Consider the following 22,276-nt stretch of genomic DNA (forward strand, 5'->3'; position numbering starts at 1 on the left):
TCTTCAAGTGGCATGGCATGGATAAAAGCTCACCCTCGGATCTGATCGAGCAAACTTGCTTCAAGCTAGAGATATAGTCTGGATGAAATCTCTGGAACACAATCTTCACTCAAAAAGGGTGCAACAAGGTAGTATTAGTACAAACACTATGTACTGGTAAGCATCATAGGCCGACTAAGATTAGTTCACGTATATAAGTATAAAATCAACAACATAAATAGATAGGCACTTAATAATCAAATCCAAGTCACAGAATATCCCACAACGGAGTCACAACCTAAGATGAAGCTTCTAAACCACAAGTCTGTCAAGTTTTAATAATCTGACCTGATAATCACAAGTCCAAGTTCCTTCCTTGGGTAGAGTCACTAATCCACAATTTAACTCAGTCAATGGTCATATCAATACCATAACAACCGTTTCAGCAAACACACCAAAAACACAACTAAACAAGCCATATAATAATGCAGAATAAAATGTAATTATGTGCAATGCAAAATATGATGATGTGCAATGCAATGCACTGGCCAAATACACACTGTACACACAAGCTAACTGATGTCATTGCTCAGTAGTCATGACCTGCAGGGGACCCAGGGTGTCCATGTACCACTCGTTCCGGATTCACTCCTCGAACTCGAGCATAAACCTCCGCTCCGGAAAGAACCACGAACGAGGGCCACATCAATGTATTTGTAACAACCTGTTTAGTCGTTATAGTATTTTGACCCATTTAACCTTGTTAAACCTTCCCCCAAGTCCCGTTATTATGATCTATGACATAATGAAGTCCTTTGGGTTGGTTTCCGCAAGGTTCGAGTGTAAATTGAGTCATTGATGGAGAAGCTAGTTATGTTAGCAAGTTAGAGTTGACCACGGTCAACGTCGGGTTAGGATGAAATCGTGTCAATGTTTTGGAAGTTCCAACATGTTAATATGATGATTTTGAACTAGTCCACAACTTTTGGTGAGGTTCCAAAGAGTTTCAAATGGGTTTGGGTTTTGTCGCACTCGTATTCGTTGTTTTCGCTAGAGGTCTGTGGATCGACACGACTCCAGATTGATCATCCGACCTTTGTTTTAGGTTTGGTTTGAACCATTAGATCTGTATCAAAATTATGAAGCTATAAGAAAAAGAATTGACCCGTTTGGCCTCAGTATAAGGAAGTTATGCCTGTTTTAGTGCGGCTTGTTCCAGCTGGCCCGCTGGCAGCGACCAAAGGTCCTCTATAGCGGGACCGTTGCAACGGCCATGCTGACCGCTATAGCGACCGATGTGGGCAGAATGCCCTATTTTTATATTTTAACTCTGAACCATTATTCCCAAGACCCCAAAGTCAGTTTTCAAGGGAGAAAGAGGCAAAATTCATTCCATTCTTTGGTGAAAACATCTTGGAGGGTAAGTCCCCATCTTAATTTTTTCCTTTTCCTTTCTTCTTCAAGTTCTATGATTATTTTAAGGTCCATCAATGGTGGGTGAAAATCCTAGAACCCTAGAATTAGTAAACCCTTAAATAATTGGTGTGTTGTTGATTTTGTTGTTGATTAATCATCTAGGAGTATAGATTATCACTTTCTAGGAAGGGAATTTGATTTCTTATGGTTGAAATTGTATGTTGAGACTTAGGGTTCTAATAAATATGCAAATTTTGTCCTAAAATCTGTTTGAAAGGGTAAATTGATTAGAAACCCAATGATTGAAGGTTAATGATTGTAGAGATAGAAGCTATGATAAATTCGCCATTAAAGGATGGTTTCATCCATTGAAGAGGGTAGAAGTAAGTAGGTCTTCTACCCCAAATTGTCGTTCTTGTTAAAATACATGATTTGTTGCTTACTTAGCATCATATTGTTAGACTTTGACCATTATAAGGTGCTTCAGAAATAGAAGGCTCGTGTGGAGTAGTTCGTGGCTCCGATTCTGCATTCGAGGTAGGTTATGGCTTACTTTAGTTAGACTTTGATTAGCGAAACGTATGTATTGTGTAGAATTGATGGGAGAAAGCATGAGTAGGTCTTCAGACATGGTGTTTTGGTTGGATATTAGCTAGGTGGGTATGACTTCTGATTATTGGGCTCGTCGCCATTACTTTATGTACTGAAATATAAGATGTAGTTGTATTCATACTGTGGCGTTTCGGGATGGATTTCTATTGGGTTGATTGTTGTTGATGATGGCTCGTTACCCTGTTATTGTGATTAGACTTATTACCCAAATTATCGTGTTGTACTCAGTTCTCTCGTATTATGACATATATTATCAGAGAAAGGAAGGATAATGAGTTTAGGCTTGAATTGTGATATAAATTGATGACAATACGTAGATGAAAACTTGATGTATGATTTACTGTTGATGATAATATATAAAAAAAATGTAGCATCTTAGTGATACAAGACTTAGTTATGAGGCGTACTTGCTATGTGTGGAAGTAAAGAGGGACATAAATTCTTATGTTGGTTGAGACAGTTTGTATGATTCATTTCATGTTTGAGTTGATCCAAGTCTTGATATGACTTGTGGCTTGTGACTTGTACCTTCACTATGGCCTTATTGGTTTCCATTGATTTACCATGTTTACACTCATTTATGCATTCATACACTCATGCATGACGGAAATGGTTTGGAAGACTTGTGGCATGATGCCTTGTGTTTGACATTGATATTGTTAATTGCTGATTGTCCATACATACTAATGAACTGGAATATGTTGAGACATACATTGTGATGTTAAATTAGTGAAGAAGTTAATATAATCTTCTTGTTGCCCTTGTGATACTATTTGATACATGGTACTTGATGAATTGATCATTGAGAGCGATGTGACAGTGCTACTCTACATATGAAAAGGCACATTTGACTGAGGGTGAGGATATGGCCTAGTTATGAGCTCGTGGTCCAAGGTTCATCTTGAAAATGAGTGGTACATGATGTGGATCTGCGACCGAGGTTCTTTTCGGGGCGGAGGATTTATGGCTCGGGTCCGAGGAGTGGATCCGGAATGAGGGTACATGGACACCATGGGTCCCCTGCATGTCATGACTACTGAGCTACGACATCAGTAGCATGTGTGTACAGTGTGTATTTGGCCAGTGCATTGCATTACATTGCATTGCACATCATCATATTTTGCATTGCACATCATCATATTTTGCATTGCACATCATTTCATTTTACTCTACATTATTATAAGGCTCATTTAGTTCTGCTTTTGGTGTGTTTGCTGAAACGGCTGTTGTGGTATTAATATGATCATTGACTAAGTTAAATTGTGGATTAGTGACTCTACCTAGGGAAGGAACTTGGACTTGTGATTATCAGGTGAGATTATTGAAACTTGACAGACTGGTGGGTTAGAATCTTCATCTTAGGTTGTGACTGTGTTATGGGATATTCTGTGACTTGGATTTGAGTATTAAGTGCCTATCTATTTATCTTGTTTATTTTATGCTTATATACGTGAACTAATCTTAGTTGGCCTATGATGCTTACCGGTACATAGTGTTTGTACTGATACTACCTTGCTGCATCCTTTTTGAGTGCTGATTGTGTTCCCGAGATTTCATCCAGATTACATCTCTAGTTTGAAGCTAGTTTGCTTGATCAGATCCGAGGGTGAGCTTTTATCCATGCTACATGAAGATCTCTCTTTCCAAATGTCTACTTTTATTCCAGATATTAAGTGTTATTATATTTGAGATATACTTCAATCTTTAGACATTGTTATTTAGAGTCCTTGTACGATGACTTTCAGATTTTGGGGGTGTCATAGTTAGACTTCCGCACTTGTATCATTTGTTAATTATGACTTGGCAGACTATATATTCATTCACATGTTCATTGATTGTTTTAGTATATATGATTAAAGAAGTTAAAAATTGGCTAGTGATTAAAGGGTTAACGGGTAAGGGTTCGCCTACTAGTGATAATAAAGTAGGTGCCCCTATGATCGGTAATTAGGGTCGTGACAGTATCCCTCGCTTCCGGAACGAACCTCGGACCACGAGCCATAATCTAGGTCACATATGTGCCTTTCCATATATTTGTACGTAACGGTATTTCCTGCCCTCTTATTATCCATGCTCAAATCATCAAGTACCATGTATCAAATAGTATCACAAGTTCAACAAGAAGATTATATTAACTTCTTCACTAATTTTACATCACAATGTATGCCTCAACGTATTCCAGTTCATTAGTATGTATGGACTATGAACAATTAGCAATATCAATGTCAAACACAAAGCATCATGCCACAAGTCTTCCAAACCATTTCCATCATGCATGAGTGTATGAATACATAAAGGAGTGTAAACATGGTAATTCAATGCAAACCAATAAAGCAACAGTAAAGGTACAAGTCACAAAGCCACAAGTCATATCAAGACTTGGATCAACTCAACCATGAAATGAATCATACAAACCGTCTCAACCAACATAAGAGTCTATGCCCCTCTTTACTTCCTCATATAGGAAGTATGCCTCACAACTATGTCTTGTATCACCAAGAAGCTGCACTCTTCTATATATTATCATCAATAGTAAATCATACATCAAGTGTTCATCTACATACTATCATAAGTATATAAACCACAATTCAGGTCTAACTTAGTATCCTTCCTTTCTCTGATAATATATGTCACAATAAGAGAGAACTGAGTACAACACGACAATTTAGGCAATAAGTCTAATCACAATAACAGGGCAACAAGCCACCATAACAACAATCAACCTAATAGAAAGCCCTCCCGAATCACCACAGTATGAATCCAACTACACCTCATATTTCAGTACATAACGTAATGGCGACGAGCCTATAAAATTGAAGTCATACCAACCTAGCTAATATCTAACCAAAACACCATATCCGAAGACCTAATCATGCTTTCTCTTGTCAATTCTACACAATTCATATGTTTCGCTAATCAAAGTCTAACTAAAGTAAGCCATAACCTACCTGGAATGCAGAACAAGAGCCACGAACTACTCCACATGAGTCTTCTATTTCTGAAGCGTCCCATAATGGTCAAAGTGTAACAATATGATGCTAAGTAAGCAACAAACCTTGTATTTAAACAAGAAAAATAATTTGGGGAAGAAGACCCACTTACTTCTACCCTCTTCAATGGATGAAACCATCCTTTAATGGTAAATGTATCATAACTTCTATCTCTACAATCATTAACCTTCAATCCATGGGTTTCTAATCAATTTACCCTTTCAAACAGATTTTAGGACAAAATTTGCATATTTATTAGAACCCTAAGTCTCAACATACAATTTCAACCATAAGAAATCAAATTCCCTTCCTAGAAAGTGATAATCTATACTCCTAGATGATTAATCAACAACAAAATCAACAACCCACCAATTATTTAAGGGTTTACTAATTCTAGGGTTCTAGGATTTTCACCCACCATTGATGGACCTTAAAATAATCATAGAACTTGAAGAAGAAAGGAAAAGGAAAAAATTAGATGGGGACTTACCCTCCAAGATGTTTTCACCAAAGAATGGAATGAATTTTGCCTCTTTCTCTCTTGAAAACTGACTTTGGGGTCTTAGGGATAATGGCTAGGAGTTCAGGCATTAAAATAGGGCTTTATGTCCCCCGTCAGTCGCTGCAGCGGCCAGTTGGTCGCTGTAGTGGCACCACTATGGCAGCCCTTTGGTCGCTCCCAGCGGCCAGTTAGAACAGCCCGAACGAAAACGGGCATAACTCCCTCATACGGAGGCCAAACGCGACGATTCTTTTTTATATGGCTTCGTAATTTCAATATGGATCTAATGGTTCAAAAATCACTCAAAAAAATGGTAATATGATCAATCTATATCCATTTCTATCCACAGAACTATGGCGAAAACATTGAATGTGAGCGCGACAAAACCCAAACCCATCTGAAACTCTTCGGAACCTCACCAAAACTTGTGGACAAGTTCAAAATCATCATATTAACATGTTGAAACTTCCAAAACATTGACACGGTATTATCCTAACCCGACGTTGACTGTGGTCAACTCTAACTCGCTAACTTAACTAGCTTCTCCATCAATGACTCAATTTACACTCGAACCTTGCGGAAACCATCCTAATGACTTCATTAAGTCATAGATCATGCTAACGGGACTTGGGAAAAGGGTCAACAAGGTTAAATGGATCAAAACACTATAACAACCGAACGGGTCGTTACACATAAACAATCCAAAGTTCTAAGGTGATCAAGACAAGGTGGAAAATCATGGAAGAATTCAAAGGGACTCTTACCAGATAAAGTGGGAGTTGGTAAACTTTTAATAATGTATGTGGCTGTAAGGATGCAGTCACCCTAGAATTTCAAAGGAATATTAGCTTGGAACCTAAGTGCCCTTGCCACTTCTAGTAAATGTCTATTTTTGCGTCCAACTAAACCATTTTGTTGGGGTATGTGAGAAAACTACTTTGATGAATTATACCTTTAGAAAGAAATAAGGAAGAACAATTTAAAGAATTCAAAACCATTACCTGATCTAAATTTCTTAATAGAAGCAATAAATTGAGTTTGCACCATTTGAATAAAATTGCTCAACACAACAAAGGAATCACTTTTCAATCTCAAAAGAAATGTCCATGTCATTCTGGTACAATCATCAACTAAAGTAAGAAAGTACCAAAAAGCATTGTAAGTACAGACACTATATGGGCCCCAAACATCCATATAAACAAGATCAAAAGGTTTGACTGACTTATTAGTGCTAATGGGAAATGGAATTATAGTTTTTTTAGATAGTGGGCATACAGGACAAGTACAAAAAGTAGTATGAGAAATAAGCTTCTTCAAAGTAGGAATCTTCAGTAAAACTGAGTGTGCAGCATGACCGAATCTGCAATGACATAGAGTAGAGGAAGATGGTGTAGTGGTTGTTGTTGTAGCAGGTACAAAGGTAGGAACATAAATGGAGTTCAAACAATAAGAAGTTAATGAAGTAGCAGTTAGTGCAGAGGGATTGAAGATGTAAAGTCCCCCGTGCACTCTACCAATCCCTTTCACCGCACCAGTGAAGAAATCCAGGAATAAGCAGAAATCAAGGGAAAATGAAACAAAGCATTGCAGTTCTCTAGTAAGTCTTGAGACTGAAAGTAGATTGAATTTAAAGTTAGGAATATGAAGCACATCTTGAACAGATTGTGTTTTAGTTATTTGACAAGAGCCAATATGAGTAATGTTATTGCTAGTCCCATTAGGTAAATGAATAGATTTTGGTGAGTGAAGCTGAGTAGGATCATTTAATAGATTCAGGGATAAAGCCATGTGATTTGAGGCACCCGAGTCCACTATCCAATCATTTTGAGAAATGTTTGGCTTACCTGCAATATTAGCCGTGGTTTCGGGTCCTTTGTTCTTGTCAATCATATGCAAAATATCCTGATGCTATTTTGGAGTAAACGTCTGTGGTGGGTTAAAATTCTGGGAAAGTAATTGTGGCATATGATCCACAACATTTGCACTATTAGCTGCATCTCTTGCAATGTTGCCACGTCCACGACCTGCTCCTTTAGTTGTATAATTGTTGCCAAATCTTGTGTTTCTACCATTGTTACCATATGTGTGAGTGTTACCATAACATGTGTTGTTGTTATTGTTTCCATATACGTGATTATTGCCATGACTTGTGTTGTTGTTATTACCATACGCCTTCTTTTTGTTGTTACGTTTAAGTTGGGTGGATAACCGATCAGTCAATAAAAGAAATCCATCACATGTCCTGTCCTGTTGCAGTAGGTTCTCCATTTGAACTAGGTCTGTAATTTGAAGCATTGGCTGAAATCACAGCACTGCTTTCTCCTTCCATGGGTGTACTCCCCAATATTCCAAATTTTGTGTAATTAGCACCTGATTGAGTTCAGGTGTTGGATCCATCATTAAGATCTGACTTCTCTGATGTAAGTAAGTCTCATTTAATCCCATGAGAAACTTCATGGTTTTCTATATATGCATATACTCCACAAACTTCTTAAATTTCTCACAATCACATGGAAGAGGAATTATAGCTTCAAACTCATCCCATAAGTCATTCAACCGTGAAAAATAGATCAATACACTCGAAATGCCTTGAACTAAACTAGAAATTTCCTTGTTCATGTGGGAGTTCTTTGTAGCATTAACTCTGTCAAACCTCTCTTTGAATGACTTCCAAACCTTTTGTGCACGGGTTGAGTACACAATTCCCTTACGTAATTCCTTCCCAACAAAGGACATAATCCACGATTGCACTATGGCATTACATCGATACCGTTGGTACAATTTGTACTCGTTTCCTTCGTAACTTTTTCTGGTACACGTACCATCAATAAACCCAATTTTATTCTTCACTAACAACGATAATTTCACCGCTCTACTCCATTTTGAATAGTTCTCTATTCCAACTAAAAATTGAGGAACTAAAGTAATACCTGGAGCATCATATGGATGAATGTACAATACATCAATACAATACACTTGTTGAGTTGTTTCAGTAGTAGGTTTGATTGCCATTGCAAAAGATTAGGGAAAATTAAATAAAATTAAGTCAAAATCGAAGAGAAATATGAACCCTAAAAAAATTGGAGAAAAACCAGTCGAAGAACAGCAATGAAAATTAACCAGATCTTGATCCGATTAGTTTTAGTATCGGCTCTGATACCATGTTAAAACTTGAACCTAAATGCGGAATTGAAATGCGAAACAAAAGGAGACAAAATTCATGGAGAAAGAATTTTCATTTTTCTGTGTATTGAAGATAATGAATAAAAAGTGTATAATGAACTCTATTCATACATCCTAACTAACCGACTAACCACCTTGACTGATTGGTCGATATTAAACTAGCTGACAGTTGTATCCAACTCACTAACTAATTTTGAGATTGTACTACATAATTAACTAATTGTACTACATGTACTACTTCTAACACAAAATTTTACATTTCGAGTTTAAATTGAAATAATTGGTCAGTTTAATGAACTAATATTTATTTGAAATAATCTCAAAATATTAGAAAAACAGCTCTAAATAACAACATTACAAAGGGATGCTACTGCATCAATCCCACTTCCTGATGGTTTCATCGTAAAGTCATTAACAAGGGAAGCATGGAGTAAGGAATCAAATTTTATGGGGTATATTGTTATGGCTACTGATGAAGGTAAAGGTTCACTTAGAAGAAAGGATATTGTGATTAATTGGAGTGGAACTATGCAGACGCTTGAGTGGGTGAATGACCTTCAATCTTTACTTATCCCAGCACCCAAAGTTTTTGGTAATGAAGGGTGGGGGAGGGGGGGGGGGGGTTGCTTCAACCTTTGGTGCATCATGGCTTCTACAACATTTATACAACAGAAAGTCCACGATCACAGTATAGTAAGACTAGTGCCAGGGACCAGATACATGTTAACTTGCTTTTTCTCTCTATATATGAAAATATAACAACTTCTATTATATATGTCCAAAGCAAGATCCATCTGCATGGAATAATTAATTTGTGATCAAGATTTAATTTTTTAATATTATCTAAAGAGATTTTACGTTATAGGGAAGCTTACTTACAAGCTCCGATATTTTAATTTGAACCAACAGGACGTTGAAAACAAAAAGTGAGAAGAATTATTTGCTTTGTTGAAACTAATTAAAAAGTCAAACAAAAGAAGTGAAAGATTGGTTGAGGAATGTAAGAATGAAGAGGTTAGATAGCATGTCTGTGACTGGTCATAGACTTGGTGCATCAGTTGCAACCCTAAATGCAGTTGACATAGCTTTTAATGGTATCAACACAACAAGCGAAGGCAAGGAGTTCCCGGTCACAACTTTTGCATTTGCAAGTCCTAAAGTTAGGGATTTCAAAAAACATTTTCAAAACTGAAAAGTCTTCATCTTCTGAGAATCCATAATTTATTGGATATTGTTCTGAAATACCCTCCCGTTGGTTGCTTTGACGTTGGGGAGGATCTACTAAATGACACCCTAAATCTCCCTATGTGAGGCCTCCGTAGAAGTTGTCAGTTGGCATTTGTTGGATCCATACTTGCATGGAGTTGCTGGCACTAAAGATTTAGAACTTTATCAAGTTTTAAACCAGAAGTAATCACCATATCACACTTTTCAACAAGCAGTGGAAAATACTGAAAGACGAATATTGTATTCCAGGCTTTTGATGGGTTGAAAAGAACAAAGGAATAGTGCAACAACAAGATGGATCTTGGCATCTCTTGGATCATGATGTGTATGACTTCTAAGGGAGCTAGAGCTTTAAATGTGCTCGCTTTAATTGATTCTTTTATCACACTATGATATTTTACATCTTTGAATGGCCCAATTCGAGAATAATTGGTTGTCGACAAAATTATCAATGACTGACATTCCTTATTTCTATTCAACAACGTATGAATAGTTCCTAAAGGTTGGTTAAGAGATTGTTGAATGTCCTCTTTCTTTTTGTAGAAAGGTTCTTTCGTACTTTTAATGAAAAGGCTTTTCTCCTATTTTTCAATAAAGACGAGTTTTGACTGCTTTTTTATATTTTTAATTTTCCATTATAAAACTCAGTAGCTTGATCAAACCAAGCCCCCACAATTTCAGAACTTCCCTGTTGAATGGCATGTTCTCCTCGGCTGGAATAGGTTTGAATAAAGGGTTTATGTTCAGTTAGCTTGGGGAAACCACATCCTATGTATATATATATATGTATTATGGTTCCTCTTATCATGAAGGAAACCACATCCTATATTGTATTATGGTTCCTCTTATCACAGAGGACAAATAAACTTGTTTGTCGACTTATTTCTTTGAATGTTTAATATGAGTTTTAATGTTTTCGGCTACTTAATTAACTTGTATCCTTTAAACCATTTAAAATATACTATTCCCTACGACATTTGGCACAAATATCTATGCTTTGCGTTATTTACCCTCGGGTTCTTAGAAATTTAATTGACCCTTTTGTATCGAATTGGTTATATTAGAGCTTATGTCGCGGTATTTTTATTCTCAGGTCCCACAAGGAAGTTTTGGATAAATTTTGAGCATTTCAATGTGATTTTCAAGGATTGACGATGAGAAAGGGAAGACATTCGTAGCACCCACGCGTCGTGGGGTGCCGTAGGTGGACTTAGCTGGAGAAAACATGAAACATAGCAGATGCATGGCACCCATGTGTGGCGCAGGTGACGCACGTCTAACATACTGCAGTCAAGAAATTACTCTTCCGCGGCACCCTCGCGTGGCAGGGGTGCCACACGTCGGCGAAACAGTTATCCTGTTTTGATCGGGATTAGGTCTATTTATTTTATTTTTAACCCTAGACTGTAAATAGACATTTTATGAGTTGTAAATGATGTGTTGGGATTTTGTTAAGACTTGTAAGCCATCGTCCTACTTTCTCTTTCTAGAATTATTTTATTTTCTTCTTTTCAGCCCTAAATTACTTATTCTTGATCTTAATTGTTTGATAATTGGTTTGGCGACAATTGTTATCTATTAAATTTTCATATTTTGAGTTGCTTATTTATTCTTGATCTTAATTGTTTGATTATCTGGACAATAGTGGAACACTATTTGTAGCGTGTGAATTGTACTAGGGATAGGGAATTTGCATGCATAATAACAATAAATAGGGTTTGTTTGATATAATCGTTTCACTATAAGAATATACTCTTTAGCCTTGCTTAGTTGAATACGGAGAAGTAAATGCGTTCTTGCTACCTCTGACGACCAAAGGGATATAGGCGTTATAGTAGTATCTACAGGCTTGTGAGCAATTTGAAAGATACTCATAAAGTTATAATTAATTCGTCAACTAGTAACCGAGGAAATAAGGTAGGTTGAATTGTCAGAAGATCAACTGGATTGTCGAAAACCATGACCCTGGAACTTTCTATCATCTGATAAAACTTACAGTCTTCATCATAAGTTTCTCAGTCACAAAAACACTCATACTCAATTGTTTACTTTCAGTTTTAGTTTAGTCACAACTGTTACACTTCGGAAAATTTTCGTTCGTGCACAGTGAATTGACTGACGAAGGACAATTACGATTATTGAACTAATGATGTCTTAATGAAATTTTGGAGAAGAATTATAATGTCCCTTATATTGGTAATGAAGTGCTAAGTAAGTTTCAAGAAGGACCCATAAGCCAAATATGGGCATAAGCCATCCAAAAGGGCAAGTTAAGGAAATATTTTCGGATGATCTGGTTTGGAGGGGAAAAATCGCTATTATAAAGTTGGAATTTGGGAAAACCACCACAGCGTGAAAGTTGTAGATACTTGAAAGAGCTTTCCAACCATAGGTCGTGGGCCCCAACATCATATCGGGATCAAAAGTTATATCCATTTTACGACAGACAGTTCGGGGCGAAATATCACATTCTGGCGCACTTTGCGGCGCGACATGCGGCTCGCAAGTATGACATGCGGCTCCGCAGTTCAACCGCAAAGTGTGCCAGTGAGAGTTGGTCAGCTGGAAAGATTTGCGACCCAAGATGCGTCCCGCATAGCATGCTTTGCGTTTCGCAAAGCGTGCCGCATGTTGTGTCTTCTGGACCACTTTAAATATACCCAACTCGTCCAAAATCATATGTTTTCTTCATTTTTGGCCAAGAAAATCTCTAGAACCTTCTCTAACACTCACCCACAAGAAAACGCAAGGGAAATCCATGATCAATAACACCAAATCCATGAACCCAAGTGTATGAAACCTAACCCAAGTGCATCTAATTCAAGAAAACCCAAAAGAGAGGAGATAGGGTTTTGGTGCTAGAAGGGGAAACTCCACTCAAGGCTTGTTCAACCATCATCCAAGGTAAGTTTCATGACCATTACATATTGTTTGAGGTATTGGAAGGTTAAGGTACCCGACTTGTAGAGAAGCATAGCAAATGGGTCATTCAAGAGTGAATAGTGTCATGTTTGGATGGTAGTTGAATTGAATCATGAATGTTAGGGTGTTGTGAGTATAAATACGTTATAAATGACTTGTAGACCATGATATAAGTGTGATACGTGGGAAAATACGATAGCGAACCTATAACCATAAATGTGACGAAATTGGAGAGAAATGGTGGATTTTGCCTAAAGTAAATAAATGATGATTGTTGCTTGCGATATTGTGAGTTGTGTTGTAGATGTTGGGAGTTGATATAAAATACGGGAAAAGTAGTATAAACAATGGAAGTGCTGCCCAATTTTCTCTAGAATTAGTAGCGCGTTCTTATGGTTGATTGACTAATGTTAGTACGAATCCTCTTTTGAAGGTAGAGACGCGACATTGAAGAAGAATAATCGAACGCTAGATTGCTTAAACGAGAAAGGTATGTGAGGCTTAACTCTTCTTCCAAAAGGCATGAATCCTTCAGGTTTTCCATAATCCTTCTATAAGATGAAGCTTATGAGCTCTTCTATATATTGAATCACCTATGAGCATGATAATGATGATAATGAGCTAGAGTATAGAGATTCGAAAAATTGTGACACGATGTTCCTACGATGCTAATGATGTTATTATTGCTAACACTCGCCTTATGTTTTATTTCCCTTCAAGGCGAGGAATGATTCTCATAAATGTCCATAATACTATCGGGGGTTCACGACCTTACGTCACCCCGACATGGTGTGGTTGCCTTAAAGCCTAATGTATGCTCTAAATGCTAATGTACGCTATGGGAGTAAAATGATAAATAATACTAACTTGTATTACGATTATGTAACATATGGCATATTAAGAAACTATGACATGATGCTATGGCAAGAGATGTATAATGATAATGTGTTATGATTGATGTTGTGATGATACGATTCCACCGCGCCTATATGGCCGGGCATGTGCATTCGATTCCACCGCGAATGCGGGCTGCATTCGATTCCACCGCGCCTATATGGCCGAGCATGTCACCGCTAATGCGGGATGCTATGTTCACATCGCGCCTAGAGGGACGGGCACGATCACCACTAGTGGGCGGCATATGTGGGTTACCCGGACGCGGGTGACGATACGGATTATGATGTGATGATGTATATGATGATGTACGCGATGATGTATGGGATGAGATAACATGTATATTATGAATGTATAAAATGTGACATAAGTAAGTAATACATTTGCCTATGACACTTGTGCAGGTTATGTCCTCGTCTCATGACACATGATCCTTCCATTATGTTTGTTTATTTCATTCCTGCCTTACAAACTCAGTACAATATTTGTACTGACGTCCTTTTTCTTTGGACGCTATGTTCATGCCCACAGGTAGACAGGGAGGAGATCTTGCTCCGGATTCCTAGAGGCCGCTAGCTGACTGATGGCACTCCATTGTCCCGGAGGTGCCTATGATGATTATTTTGTGTAAAATCGTAGATGTCATCTCTTAGAGGCTCGTAGATACTCGACGTGGGTCGTACAGTTTCATGGCATGGTCATTATGTGTATATGTATATATATATATATACTATATGGTATTTTGCTAGCCTAAGGGCTTATATGTATGAAGGCATTTTGTTTCTAAATGAAAACGGGTTTTATTATAAATTGAGCATGAATCGGGTAAATAATTGTTAAATAAGCCTAAGAAGTAATAGAACGAGCGGTGATCGGTGGTTAGCCCCGGGTACCCGTCACGGCCCCTAGCCGGTTCGTGACAACAACAAACACTTTGATTGTCACCTTCTTGAATAGTTACAACGAAATTTGAATTAATTGAACAATATAAAATCTATGTCTCTGTGGGTACGATATCTGGACTTAAAAATCCTATATTACTTGTACGACCGCGTATACTTGCGTGTGCGTTTGGGAGGAACAAGTTTTTGGGGCCGTTGCCGGGGTTAGAAAAAATTACTATTTTTTTAGTTTGGATTTTTGAATTTCTATTCAAGTTTTTACTCTAGTTTGTTGGTTGATTTGTGCTAGTTCAGGTGAACTCTTTTGTTTATGCCAGACACTCGAAGTCAAGGAAAAGCTTTAGCTATCTTTGATCCGAAAATTGAAAGAACTTTACACTAGCAAACAAAGCTGGAAGAAAATGAGCGTGATCCCGAGTCAGTTGACAACAACGAAGACTGGAACAGGGATATCATACGAGTTCTTGAGATGGTACAAGAACAACATATTCTTTTATCTAGTTATGCTAGACCACTCTGGCAACTATTGCTAAGGCTATCGTCAGGCCTGAGATTACTGGAAATTTTTGAGCTGAAAGAAGGAACAGTGCGGCTGGTGCAAAATATATGTCAGTATATGGGTAAGCCTCATAAAGATCCGCATAAGCACTTGATGCAATTTGTGGATTTGAGCGAGAACTTTCAATATAGAGATGTCCCCGACAACTATGTGAAACTGTCCTTGTTTCCATTATCATTGATTGGTGAAGTGAGGGATTGGTTGACAAATCTTCCTGCTAGTTTTATCACTTCTTGGGAGCTATTATCGAATAAATTCATCGACATATTTTTCTCACCCAAGAAAACAAAGGAGCTGAGAGGAAACATTGTGAACTTCACTCAAAGAGACTCTGAATATCTATCGCACGCATGGGAAAGGTATAAGGGTTATTTTTGAGATTGTCCACATCACATGTAGCCAAAGGATATCATAGGGAACTATTTTGTTGAAGGGCTAAGGAATGAAACAAGAGCCTTGTTGAATTCTTCAACTCAGGGGCAGATCTTAAACCAAACTTATAAGGAGAGGAAGCTCCCCTTGAGCTAATGTCCGAATGTGCTTATGAGTATCAAGAGACGAGTCGCGCAGGGGTGCCATAGAAAGCCACTGGGGTTTTTCAAGTAGATGACATTGCAGCTATTCGGGGTGATGTTGGGACACTTTGTAATCTTCTTACGAGGGTGCTTCCTCAATGTCAGCAGATCCAACCAGTTAAACATATTCTGCAAACAACATGCGAGAGTTGTGGTGAGGCTCATGCTTATATTAATTGTCCTCAGAATCCAGAATCAGTCAATTATGTAGGGCCACATAATCGTAGTGGTGGAAATCAGGGAAATTATTTCGGAAACAATTATAATCAGCAATATGGGAAGCAGGACTTCCACAAGCAGAAAAATTATCAGAAGCCCCAAGCCCAGATAGCTAGAAGTTCGGTGGAAGACATGATGAAGTAGTTCACAGCTCAACAGCAAATGGTTCAGCAGCAAAATCAGAAAGTGCAGAACGAGATGAAAAAATTCATTCATGAGCTCGAATGTCAAGTCGAGCAGATGGTGATTGCTCAGAATGTCAGACCACAGGGTTCTCTTTCGACTGATATTGAGAAGAATTCGAAAGATTATAAAGCAGTCACCTTGAGAAATGGCAGAGAACTTGAAGATATTCCACCAAAGAACAAAAAGAAGGTAGATGTTGAACTCATTCCTGCTTAAAGAACTGAAGCTGAAAAGAGTCCCGAGAAAGTCATGCAACAGCCTGAACATGCGGTGACTAGACCACCTCTACCATTCCCACAGCGCTTTCAGAAACAGAAAATAGATGCAGCACGTAAGAAATTTCTTGACATATTAAAGCAGGTGCACATCAACATTCCTTTAGTAGAGCTCTTGCAAGAAGTTCCAAAATATGCTAAGTACTTCAAGGATGTTGTTGCAAATAAGAGGTGCTGGATAGAATTCGAGACGGTGGCACTTACTAAGGAGTACAGTTCTAGAGTGAAAAGCAAGATTGTTGAAAGATCCAGACAGTTTCACTATTTCTATCACTGTTGGTAATATTGAGGTTGGACTGGCATTGTGGTGTTAGTAATAATCTGATGCCCACCTCTGTGTTCCGAACGTTGGGGTTGGGTGAACCAAGGCCAACAACAGTCACTTTGCAATTAGCTGATAGATCTCTTGCACAACCCAATGGTATAATTGAAGATGTTCTCGTGAAAGTGGGTCCTTTTATTCTGTCAGTTGATTTTATTATCCTTGATTACAAGGTAGATAAGAATGTCCTCGCATCATGGGAAGGGGACTCTTAGTGACTGTTAATGAGGTTATTCGAGTCAGAGATGGGAAGATGTCTATGACAGTTGATGGGTAAGAAGCTACTTTTGATGTTTTCAGGGCTACTAGGCTTCCGCCCCATTATGAATAATTGAAGATGATTACAGTTGTGGAGCCCGAGCTCACGAATGTAGAGTTAGATCACTTTCCAGGTTCTCAAGATCCTTTGGAGATATCATTAGTGTATGGTGAAGACTTGGTGGATGATGAAACCGTCGTGGATGAGCCAACACCTCGTTTGAGGAGTTAGATAGACCAGATTCATGGAAGAAGCCAAAACCATCTATTGAGGAAGCTCCTGTTCTAGAGTTGAATCCATTACCAACACATCTGCGCTATGCTTTCTTGGGCAGTGGTGACACATTGCTCGTAATCCTCTCTACTTATTTGTCTGATGTGCAGGTTGAACGTGTGTTGCGAGTGTTGAGAGACAGAATCCGAGCCATTGGCTGGGCCATAGATGACATTCAAGGCATTAGCAGTGCGTTCTGCACGCATAAAATATTGGTGGTGGAAGATAGCAGGCCAGCATGGAGAATCAAAGAAGGCTGATCCCGATTATGAAAGAGGTGGTGAAGAAAGAAGTCATCGAGTGGCTTGACAGTTGCATTATTTATTCCATCTCACACAGCAAATAGGTGAGTCCTATACAATGGTTCCAAAAAAAAGGGGGCATGACTGTGCTGAAGAACGAGAAGGATGAGCTAGTACCTCAGAGAGCTGTTACTAGTTGGAGGATCTGTATTGATTATTAGCAGCTAAACACTGCCACCAGAAAAGATCACTTTCCTTTGCCCTTCGTGGATATGTCAGACCGATTAGCTGAGCATGATTATTATTTCTTTCTGGATGGTTATTCAAGCTACAACCATATTATGATTGCCCCAGAAGATCAGGAAAAGACAACGTTCACATGTTTATATGACACTTTCGCATTCCGGAGGATGCCTTTCGGTTCATGCAATTCTCCAGGTATGTTCCAGAGATGTATAATGTCTATTTTTGCAGATATGGTGGAAAACTATGTGGAAGTATTCATGGATGATTTCTCGGTCTTCGGGGATTCGTTTGATGAATCTTTGAGCCATCTTGATGCTGTGTTATCTCGTTGTGAAGAAACTAATTTGGTGCGTAACTGGGAAAAATGTCATTTCATGGTTCAAGAAGGCATTGTCCTTGGGCAGAAATTATCCAGCAAGGGCATTGAGGTTGACAAGGCTAAGATCGAGGCAATTGAAAAATTACCACCGCCCGTTTCTATTTGTGGAGTGCGCAGTTTTCTTGGGCAAGCAAGTTTTTATCGGCGGTTCATCAAGGACTTTCCAAGGTTGCTAATTTGATGTGCAAGCTGTTAGAGAAAGATGTGAAGTTCATATTCAATGAATCCTGTCTGAACGCTTTTGACGAGTTGAAGGTGAGGTTAGTGACTGCACCTATTATCATTGCACCGGATTGGACTTTGTCGTTCGTGTTGATGTGTAATGTAAGTGATTCTGCTGTGGGGGCTGTTTTTGGTCAGAAAAGGGATAAGATTTTTCATCCTATTTATTATGCCAGCAAGACACTTGACGTGGCCCAAATGAACTATACAGTCAGCGAGAAGGAGTTATTGGCAGTTGTTTACGCCTTTGACAAATTCCACTCTTATCTGGTGGGGACCAAGGTGATTGTCTATACTAATCAAACTGTTGTTTGCTATCTATTTTCCAAGAAGGACGTGAAACCCAGTCTTATTCATTGGGTTTTTCTACTACAAGAGTTTGATATCGAAAGGACACAGAGAACCAAGTAGCAGACCACCTATCGAGGCTTGAAGATCGAGAACATGTTGATGAAGGTGGAGTGATTAAGGAGACGTTTCCATATGAGTAACTTTTTCTCTTCAAACAGCCGAGCTACCTTGGTATGTAGACATGGTAAACTTTTTGGTGAGTGAAGTACACCCTCCCGATGCTAATCATGAGAAGAAGAAGCGGATTACACGACAATAGATTTTACATTTGGGATGAGTCGTATCTCTGTAGAGTTGGCCCGGATCAGATGATTAGGAGATGTATTCCGTAGGAAGAGATCCCTGCAATTCTTGAGAGTTGTCACTCACCGCCTTGTGGTGGACATCACGCCGGTGACAGAACAGCTGCAAAAGTGCTTCAGTATGGGTTTTATTGGCCGACATTGTTCAAAGATACTCATGAATTCGTGAGAGCATGCGATAGCTGTCAAAGAACTGGAAATATTTCAAAACGGCATGAAATGCCATTGAATGGCATCTTGGAGATCGAAGTATTTGATTGTTGGGGTATAGATTTCATGGGTCCCTTCATACCATCCAAAGGGAACAAGTACATTCTTGTAGCGGTGGATTACATTTCAAAGTGGGTGGAAGCCATTGCACTCCCCACCAATGATGCTAGTGTGGTGGCGAGATTTCTGAAGAAGAATATTTTCACTAGGTTCGGGACCCCGAGGGCCATAATCAGCGACTAAGTTACACATTTTTCTAACCGTCCCTTTGATAAATTATTGCTCAAGTATAGGGTGAAGCACAAGGTAGCGACTGCTTATCATCTTCAGACGAGTGGTCAGGTAGAGGTGTCAAATCAAGAAATCAAGAAAATCTTAGAGAAAACAGTGAGCGTCAGTAGGAAAGATTAGTCGATGAAACTTGATGATGCTATATGGGCCTATAGAACAGCCTACAAAACTCATATTGGCACGTCTTTATACAAGCTAGTTTTCAGTAAGGTATGCCATCTACCGGTTGAACTTGAGCACAGAGCTTATTGGGCAATAAAGAAGCTGAACTTGGACTTGGTACAAGCCGGTGACAAGAGGTTGTTGCAGCTGCACGAGTTGGATGAACTTCGCTATCATGCTTATAAGAACACGAAAATGTACAAGGAGAGAACTAAGAGATTGCACGATAAGCGAATCCAACCTTGTGAGTTTGAGCCTGGGCAGTTAGCGCTACTATATAATTGTCGTCTGAAGATTTTTGGTGGGAAGTTGCAGAGTAAGTGGTCTGGGCCGTTTAAGGTGGTTTGTGTGACCGCACATCCTCTTGAGCTAAAGCTGCTTAATGCAGAATGAACGTTCTCGGTGAATGGACAGAGAATGAAATATTATTTCAGAGAGGTCATCGATCCAGTGAAGACCTCCGTTGAGCTTGAAGAGGCTTGAAATAGCCACCGTCGTGCCGCGACGTTACATCAAGCACTTCTCAGGAGGCAACCCGAGTTTGTAACAGTAGCATAAAGAAAAGAAAAAAATGGAGAAAATAAAAAAATACAAAAACTGTCGTGCCACGACCTTAACTAAGGTGTTTGTTGGGAGACAAGCCAACCTTTTTACTATTATATGTCACCTTTGTTCATGTTGCAGGACTTGGAGAGCAGGAATGCATAACGAAGGGAAAAACATTGAAAAACGCCCAGGTAACAGCTTGTAGCCACCTATGCGACGTGAGGGTGGCGCACAAACACATTTTCTTCTTACAGAGAAAGGGAAAACTCGCGGCACCCATGAAACGTGTCACTAAAAATAACATATGCATCTGCGGCATCCCCGCGTCACGAAGATACCACACGGTTGGGTCACGCAAAATATTTTTCAAAATAATAAGAAGACCCGATGCCCTCTTATTTCCCAGTTATTCCAAATACAAGAAAATCAACTCCCTCTCTCTAAAACTCAAAAACCCACCCTTCCCCACTTACAATCACATTCAAAACTCAAGGAACTCATCAAGATCATCACTAAATTCACATGGCATTTCGAAATTCCCTTTTCCCTTTCCCCTTTTCCAAGTTCTTGAGTTTTGAATGATTGAAAGTTAGGGTTGTTAGGTTTTGGGTGAATTTAGGGGCGGGATTTGGTATTGATTGTGTTGGGTGTGTGTATATGGCTAGAACATCACTCCTATTGCACAAAGGAGGGTTTCATAACCCACCATGGTTGTCAAAACACTAAAAGAAGATTCTACGCCCATAAGGTGTTCGATTAAATGCATGAACCAAGTATTCTTGTGACATTGTGAAGCCTTGAGTAGCAATGTAGCACTAAAAAATTGTACGAACCCTTGAGCATAATGTGTGTTGACACCTAATTTTTGACCTCCCGTAATTTATTTTTATTAACCAAAGTCCTTGAATATTAAACATAGTGAAATATGTATTTTTAAAAGTTAAAATGATTTTATAAAACTATTTAGATAATATTTTTCCATTCTTATTTGGTAAAATAATTTCTATAATGTTATAAAACATTTGGAAATTAATTTGCAACAATTAGGATACATTTGCTAAATTTAATATAGAAAATAGTGCAAAATAATTATTTATTTAATTGTTTAAATTATCCGAAATTAATTAGCAAATATATTACTCTGTTTAATGTAAGGAATCTGGTTAATTAAATAAATTAACCATTTTACCCATCGATTCTTGTTTAATCAATTTATTAGAATTTATCATAATTAATTGAGTGATTAATTGTGGTTCATTCTGGAAATTACCAATTAAATGACTATGATTGAAATAATTAATTAATAGTCCAATTATGGCCCAAGTGAAAATCAATTTCCTTAATTGAGGTCATTATTGCAAAATTAGCCTTTTTAATTGTTATTTAGTTTAATTGTAACCTTATACGAAAGGGCCAAAATCATTGGTCTGAGTAATTAAGGTCATTTTTGCAAATGTTACCCCAAGATGGGTAATTGGACCAAATAAGGCCATAAGTAAAATAGCTTGGTCCTAAAATTAAGCCAATTAAGATCATTGTTTGCAAGATTAGTTTTTAATTTCTTAATTAACCTATTTTTTCATTATTAAGAGTCTAAACTAGTTAGTCTTATTTTAATTACGGCTATTTATTAAAAACAAGTGTCATGACCCGATTCATATATACACATATACACGAATATACATGTGATATACATGTATATCACGTGTATATATGAATATGCATGAAAAGGGCCTCTTTTATTTTCTCATTTTAATTCTGGACTGAGTCCAGCCCAACACGGGGCATGACTCGGCCCAGACCATCACATTAACAGGGGTAATACCCCGTTACTTTTCTATTCTCAACGCCAAACGAACCCTTAGAGAGAGGATTTCCTCTCTCAGCAAACCCTAGCGTCGCCACGAGGAGAAAACCCTCTCTTCTCGTCACCTTTGCCTGAAGCTGCAAAATGGCAGGTGGTGCATGTTTTTTACAGTCTTGGTTTAACTATTTGAGGCAATATTTAATGTTTCGTCCTCAGATCTCAC

The 22,276-nt window shown here is 38.4% G+C and overlaps 3 protein-coding genes and 1 pseudogene across 3 annotated transcripts; all 4 read left to right on the forward strand.

Moving 5' to 3' along the window:
* The first annotated feature begins 8,251 nt into the window (after positions 1-8,251).
* Positions 8,252-10,247, forward strand: LOC132639521 (phospholipase A1-IIgamma-like; annotated as a pseudogene).
* A 4,849-nt stretch (positions 10,248-15,096) lies between these two features.
* On the forward strand, positions 15,097-16,124 carry LOC132639522 (uncharacterized). Its single transcript, XM_060355963.1, has 2 exons — positions 15,097-15,553; positions 15,805-16,124. Exons 1-2 carry the CDS (start codon positions 15,097-15,099, stop codon positions 16,122-16,124), a joined length of 777 nt encoding a protein of 258 aa, XP_060211946.1.
* A 291-nt stretch (positions 16,125-16,415) lies between these two features.
* On the forward strand, positions 16,416-17,555 carry LOC132639523 (uncharacterized). The gene is made up of 3 exons (XM_060355964.1): positions 16,416-16,612; positions 16,732-16,936; positions 17,406-17,555. Exons 1-3 carry the CDS (start codon positions 16,416-16,418, stop codon positions 17,553-17,555), a joined length of 552 nt encoding a protein of 183 aa, XP_060211947.1.
* A 2,106-nt stretch (positions 17,556-19,661) lies between these two features.
* On the forward strand, positions 19,662-20,093 carry LOC132639524 (uncharacterized). Its single transcript, XM_060355966.1, has one exon. The coding sequence runs from the start codon at positions 19,662-19,664 to the stop codon at positions 20,091-20,093; it is 432 nt and encodes a 143-aa protein (XP_060211949.1).
* Positions 20,094-22,276: the final 2,183 nt, after the last annotated feature.

The sequence above is a fragment of the Lycium barbarum genome, chromosome 5 (assembly GCF_019175385.1).
Source record: "Lycium barbarum isolate Lr01 chromosome 5, ASM1917538v2, whole genome shotgun sequence".
In the NCBI taxonomy this organism is placed as follows: domain Eukaryota; kingdom Viridiplantae; phylum Streptophyta; class Magnoliopsida; order Solanales; family Solanaceae; genus Lycium; species Lycium barbarum.

Excerpts from the sequence above, each read along its gene's own strand:
- LOC132639524 (XM_060355966.1), top strand. The coding sequence starts at position 19,662 with ATGAAACTTGATGATGCTATATGGGCCTATAGAACAGCCTACAAAACT.
- LOC132639522 (XM_060355963.1), top strand. The coding sequence starts at position 15,097 with ATGGTACAAGAACAACATATTCTTTTATCTAGTTATGCTAGACCACTC. Across the intron at positions 15,554-15,804 it reads CGCATGGGAAAGGTATAAGG|CTATTCGGGGTGATGTTGGG; the intron begins GTTATTTTTGAG and ends ATGACATTGCAG.
- LOC132639523 (XM_060355964.1), top strand. The coding sequence starts at position 16,416 with ATGCAACAGCCTGAACATGCGGTGACTAGACCACCTCTACCATTCCCA. Across the intron at positions 16,613-16,731 it reads GATGTTGTTGCAAATAAGAG|GTTGGACTGGCATTGTGGTG; the intron begins GTGCTGGATAGA and ends GGTAATATTGAG. Across the intron at positions 16,937-17,405 it reads TTATTATCCTTGATTACAAG|GTTGAACGTGTGTTGCGAGT; the intron begins GTAGATAAGAAT and ends TCTGATGTGCAG.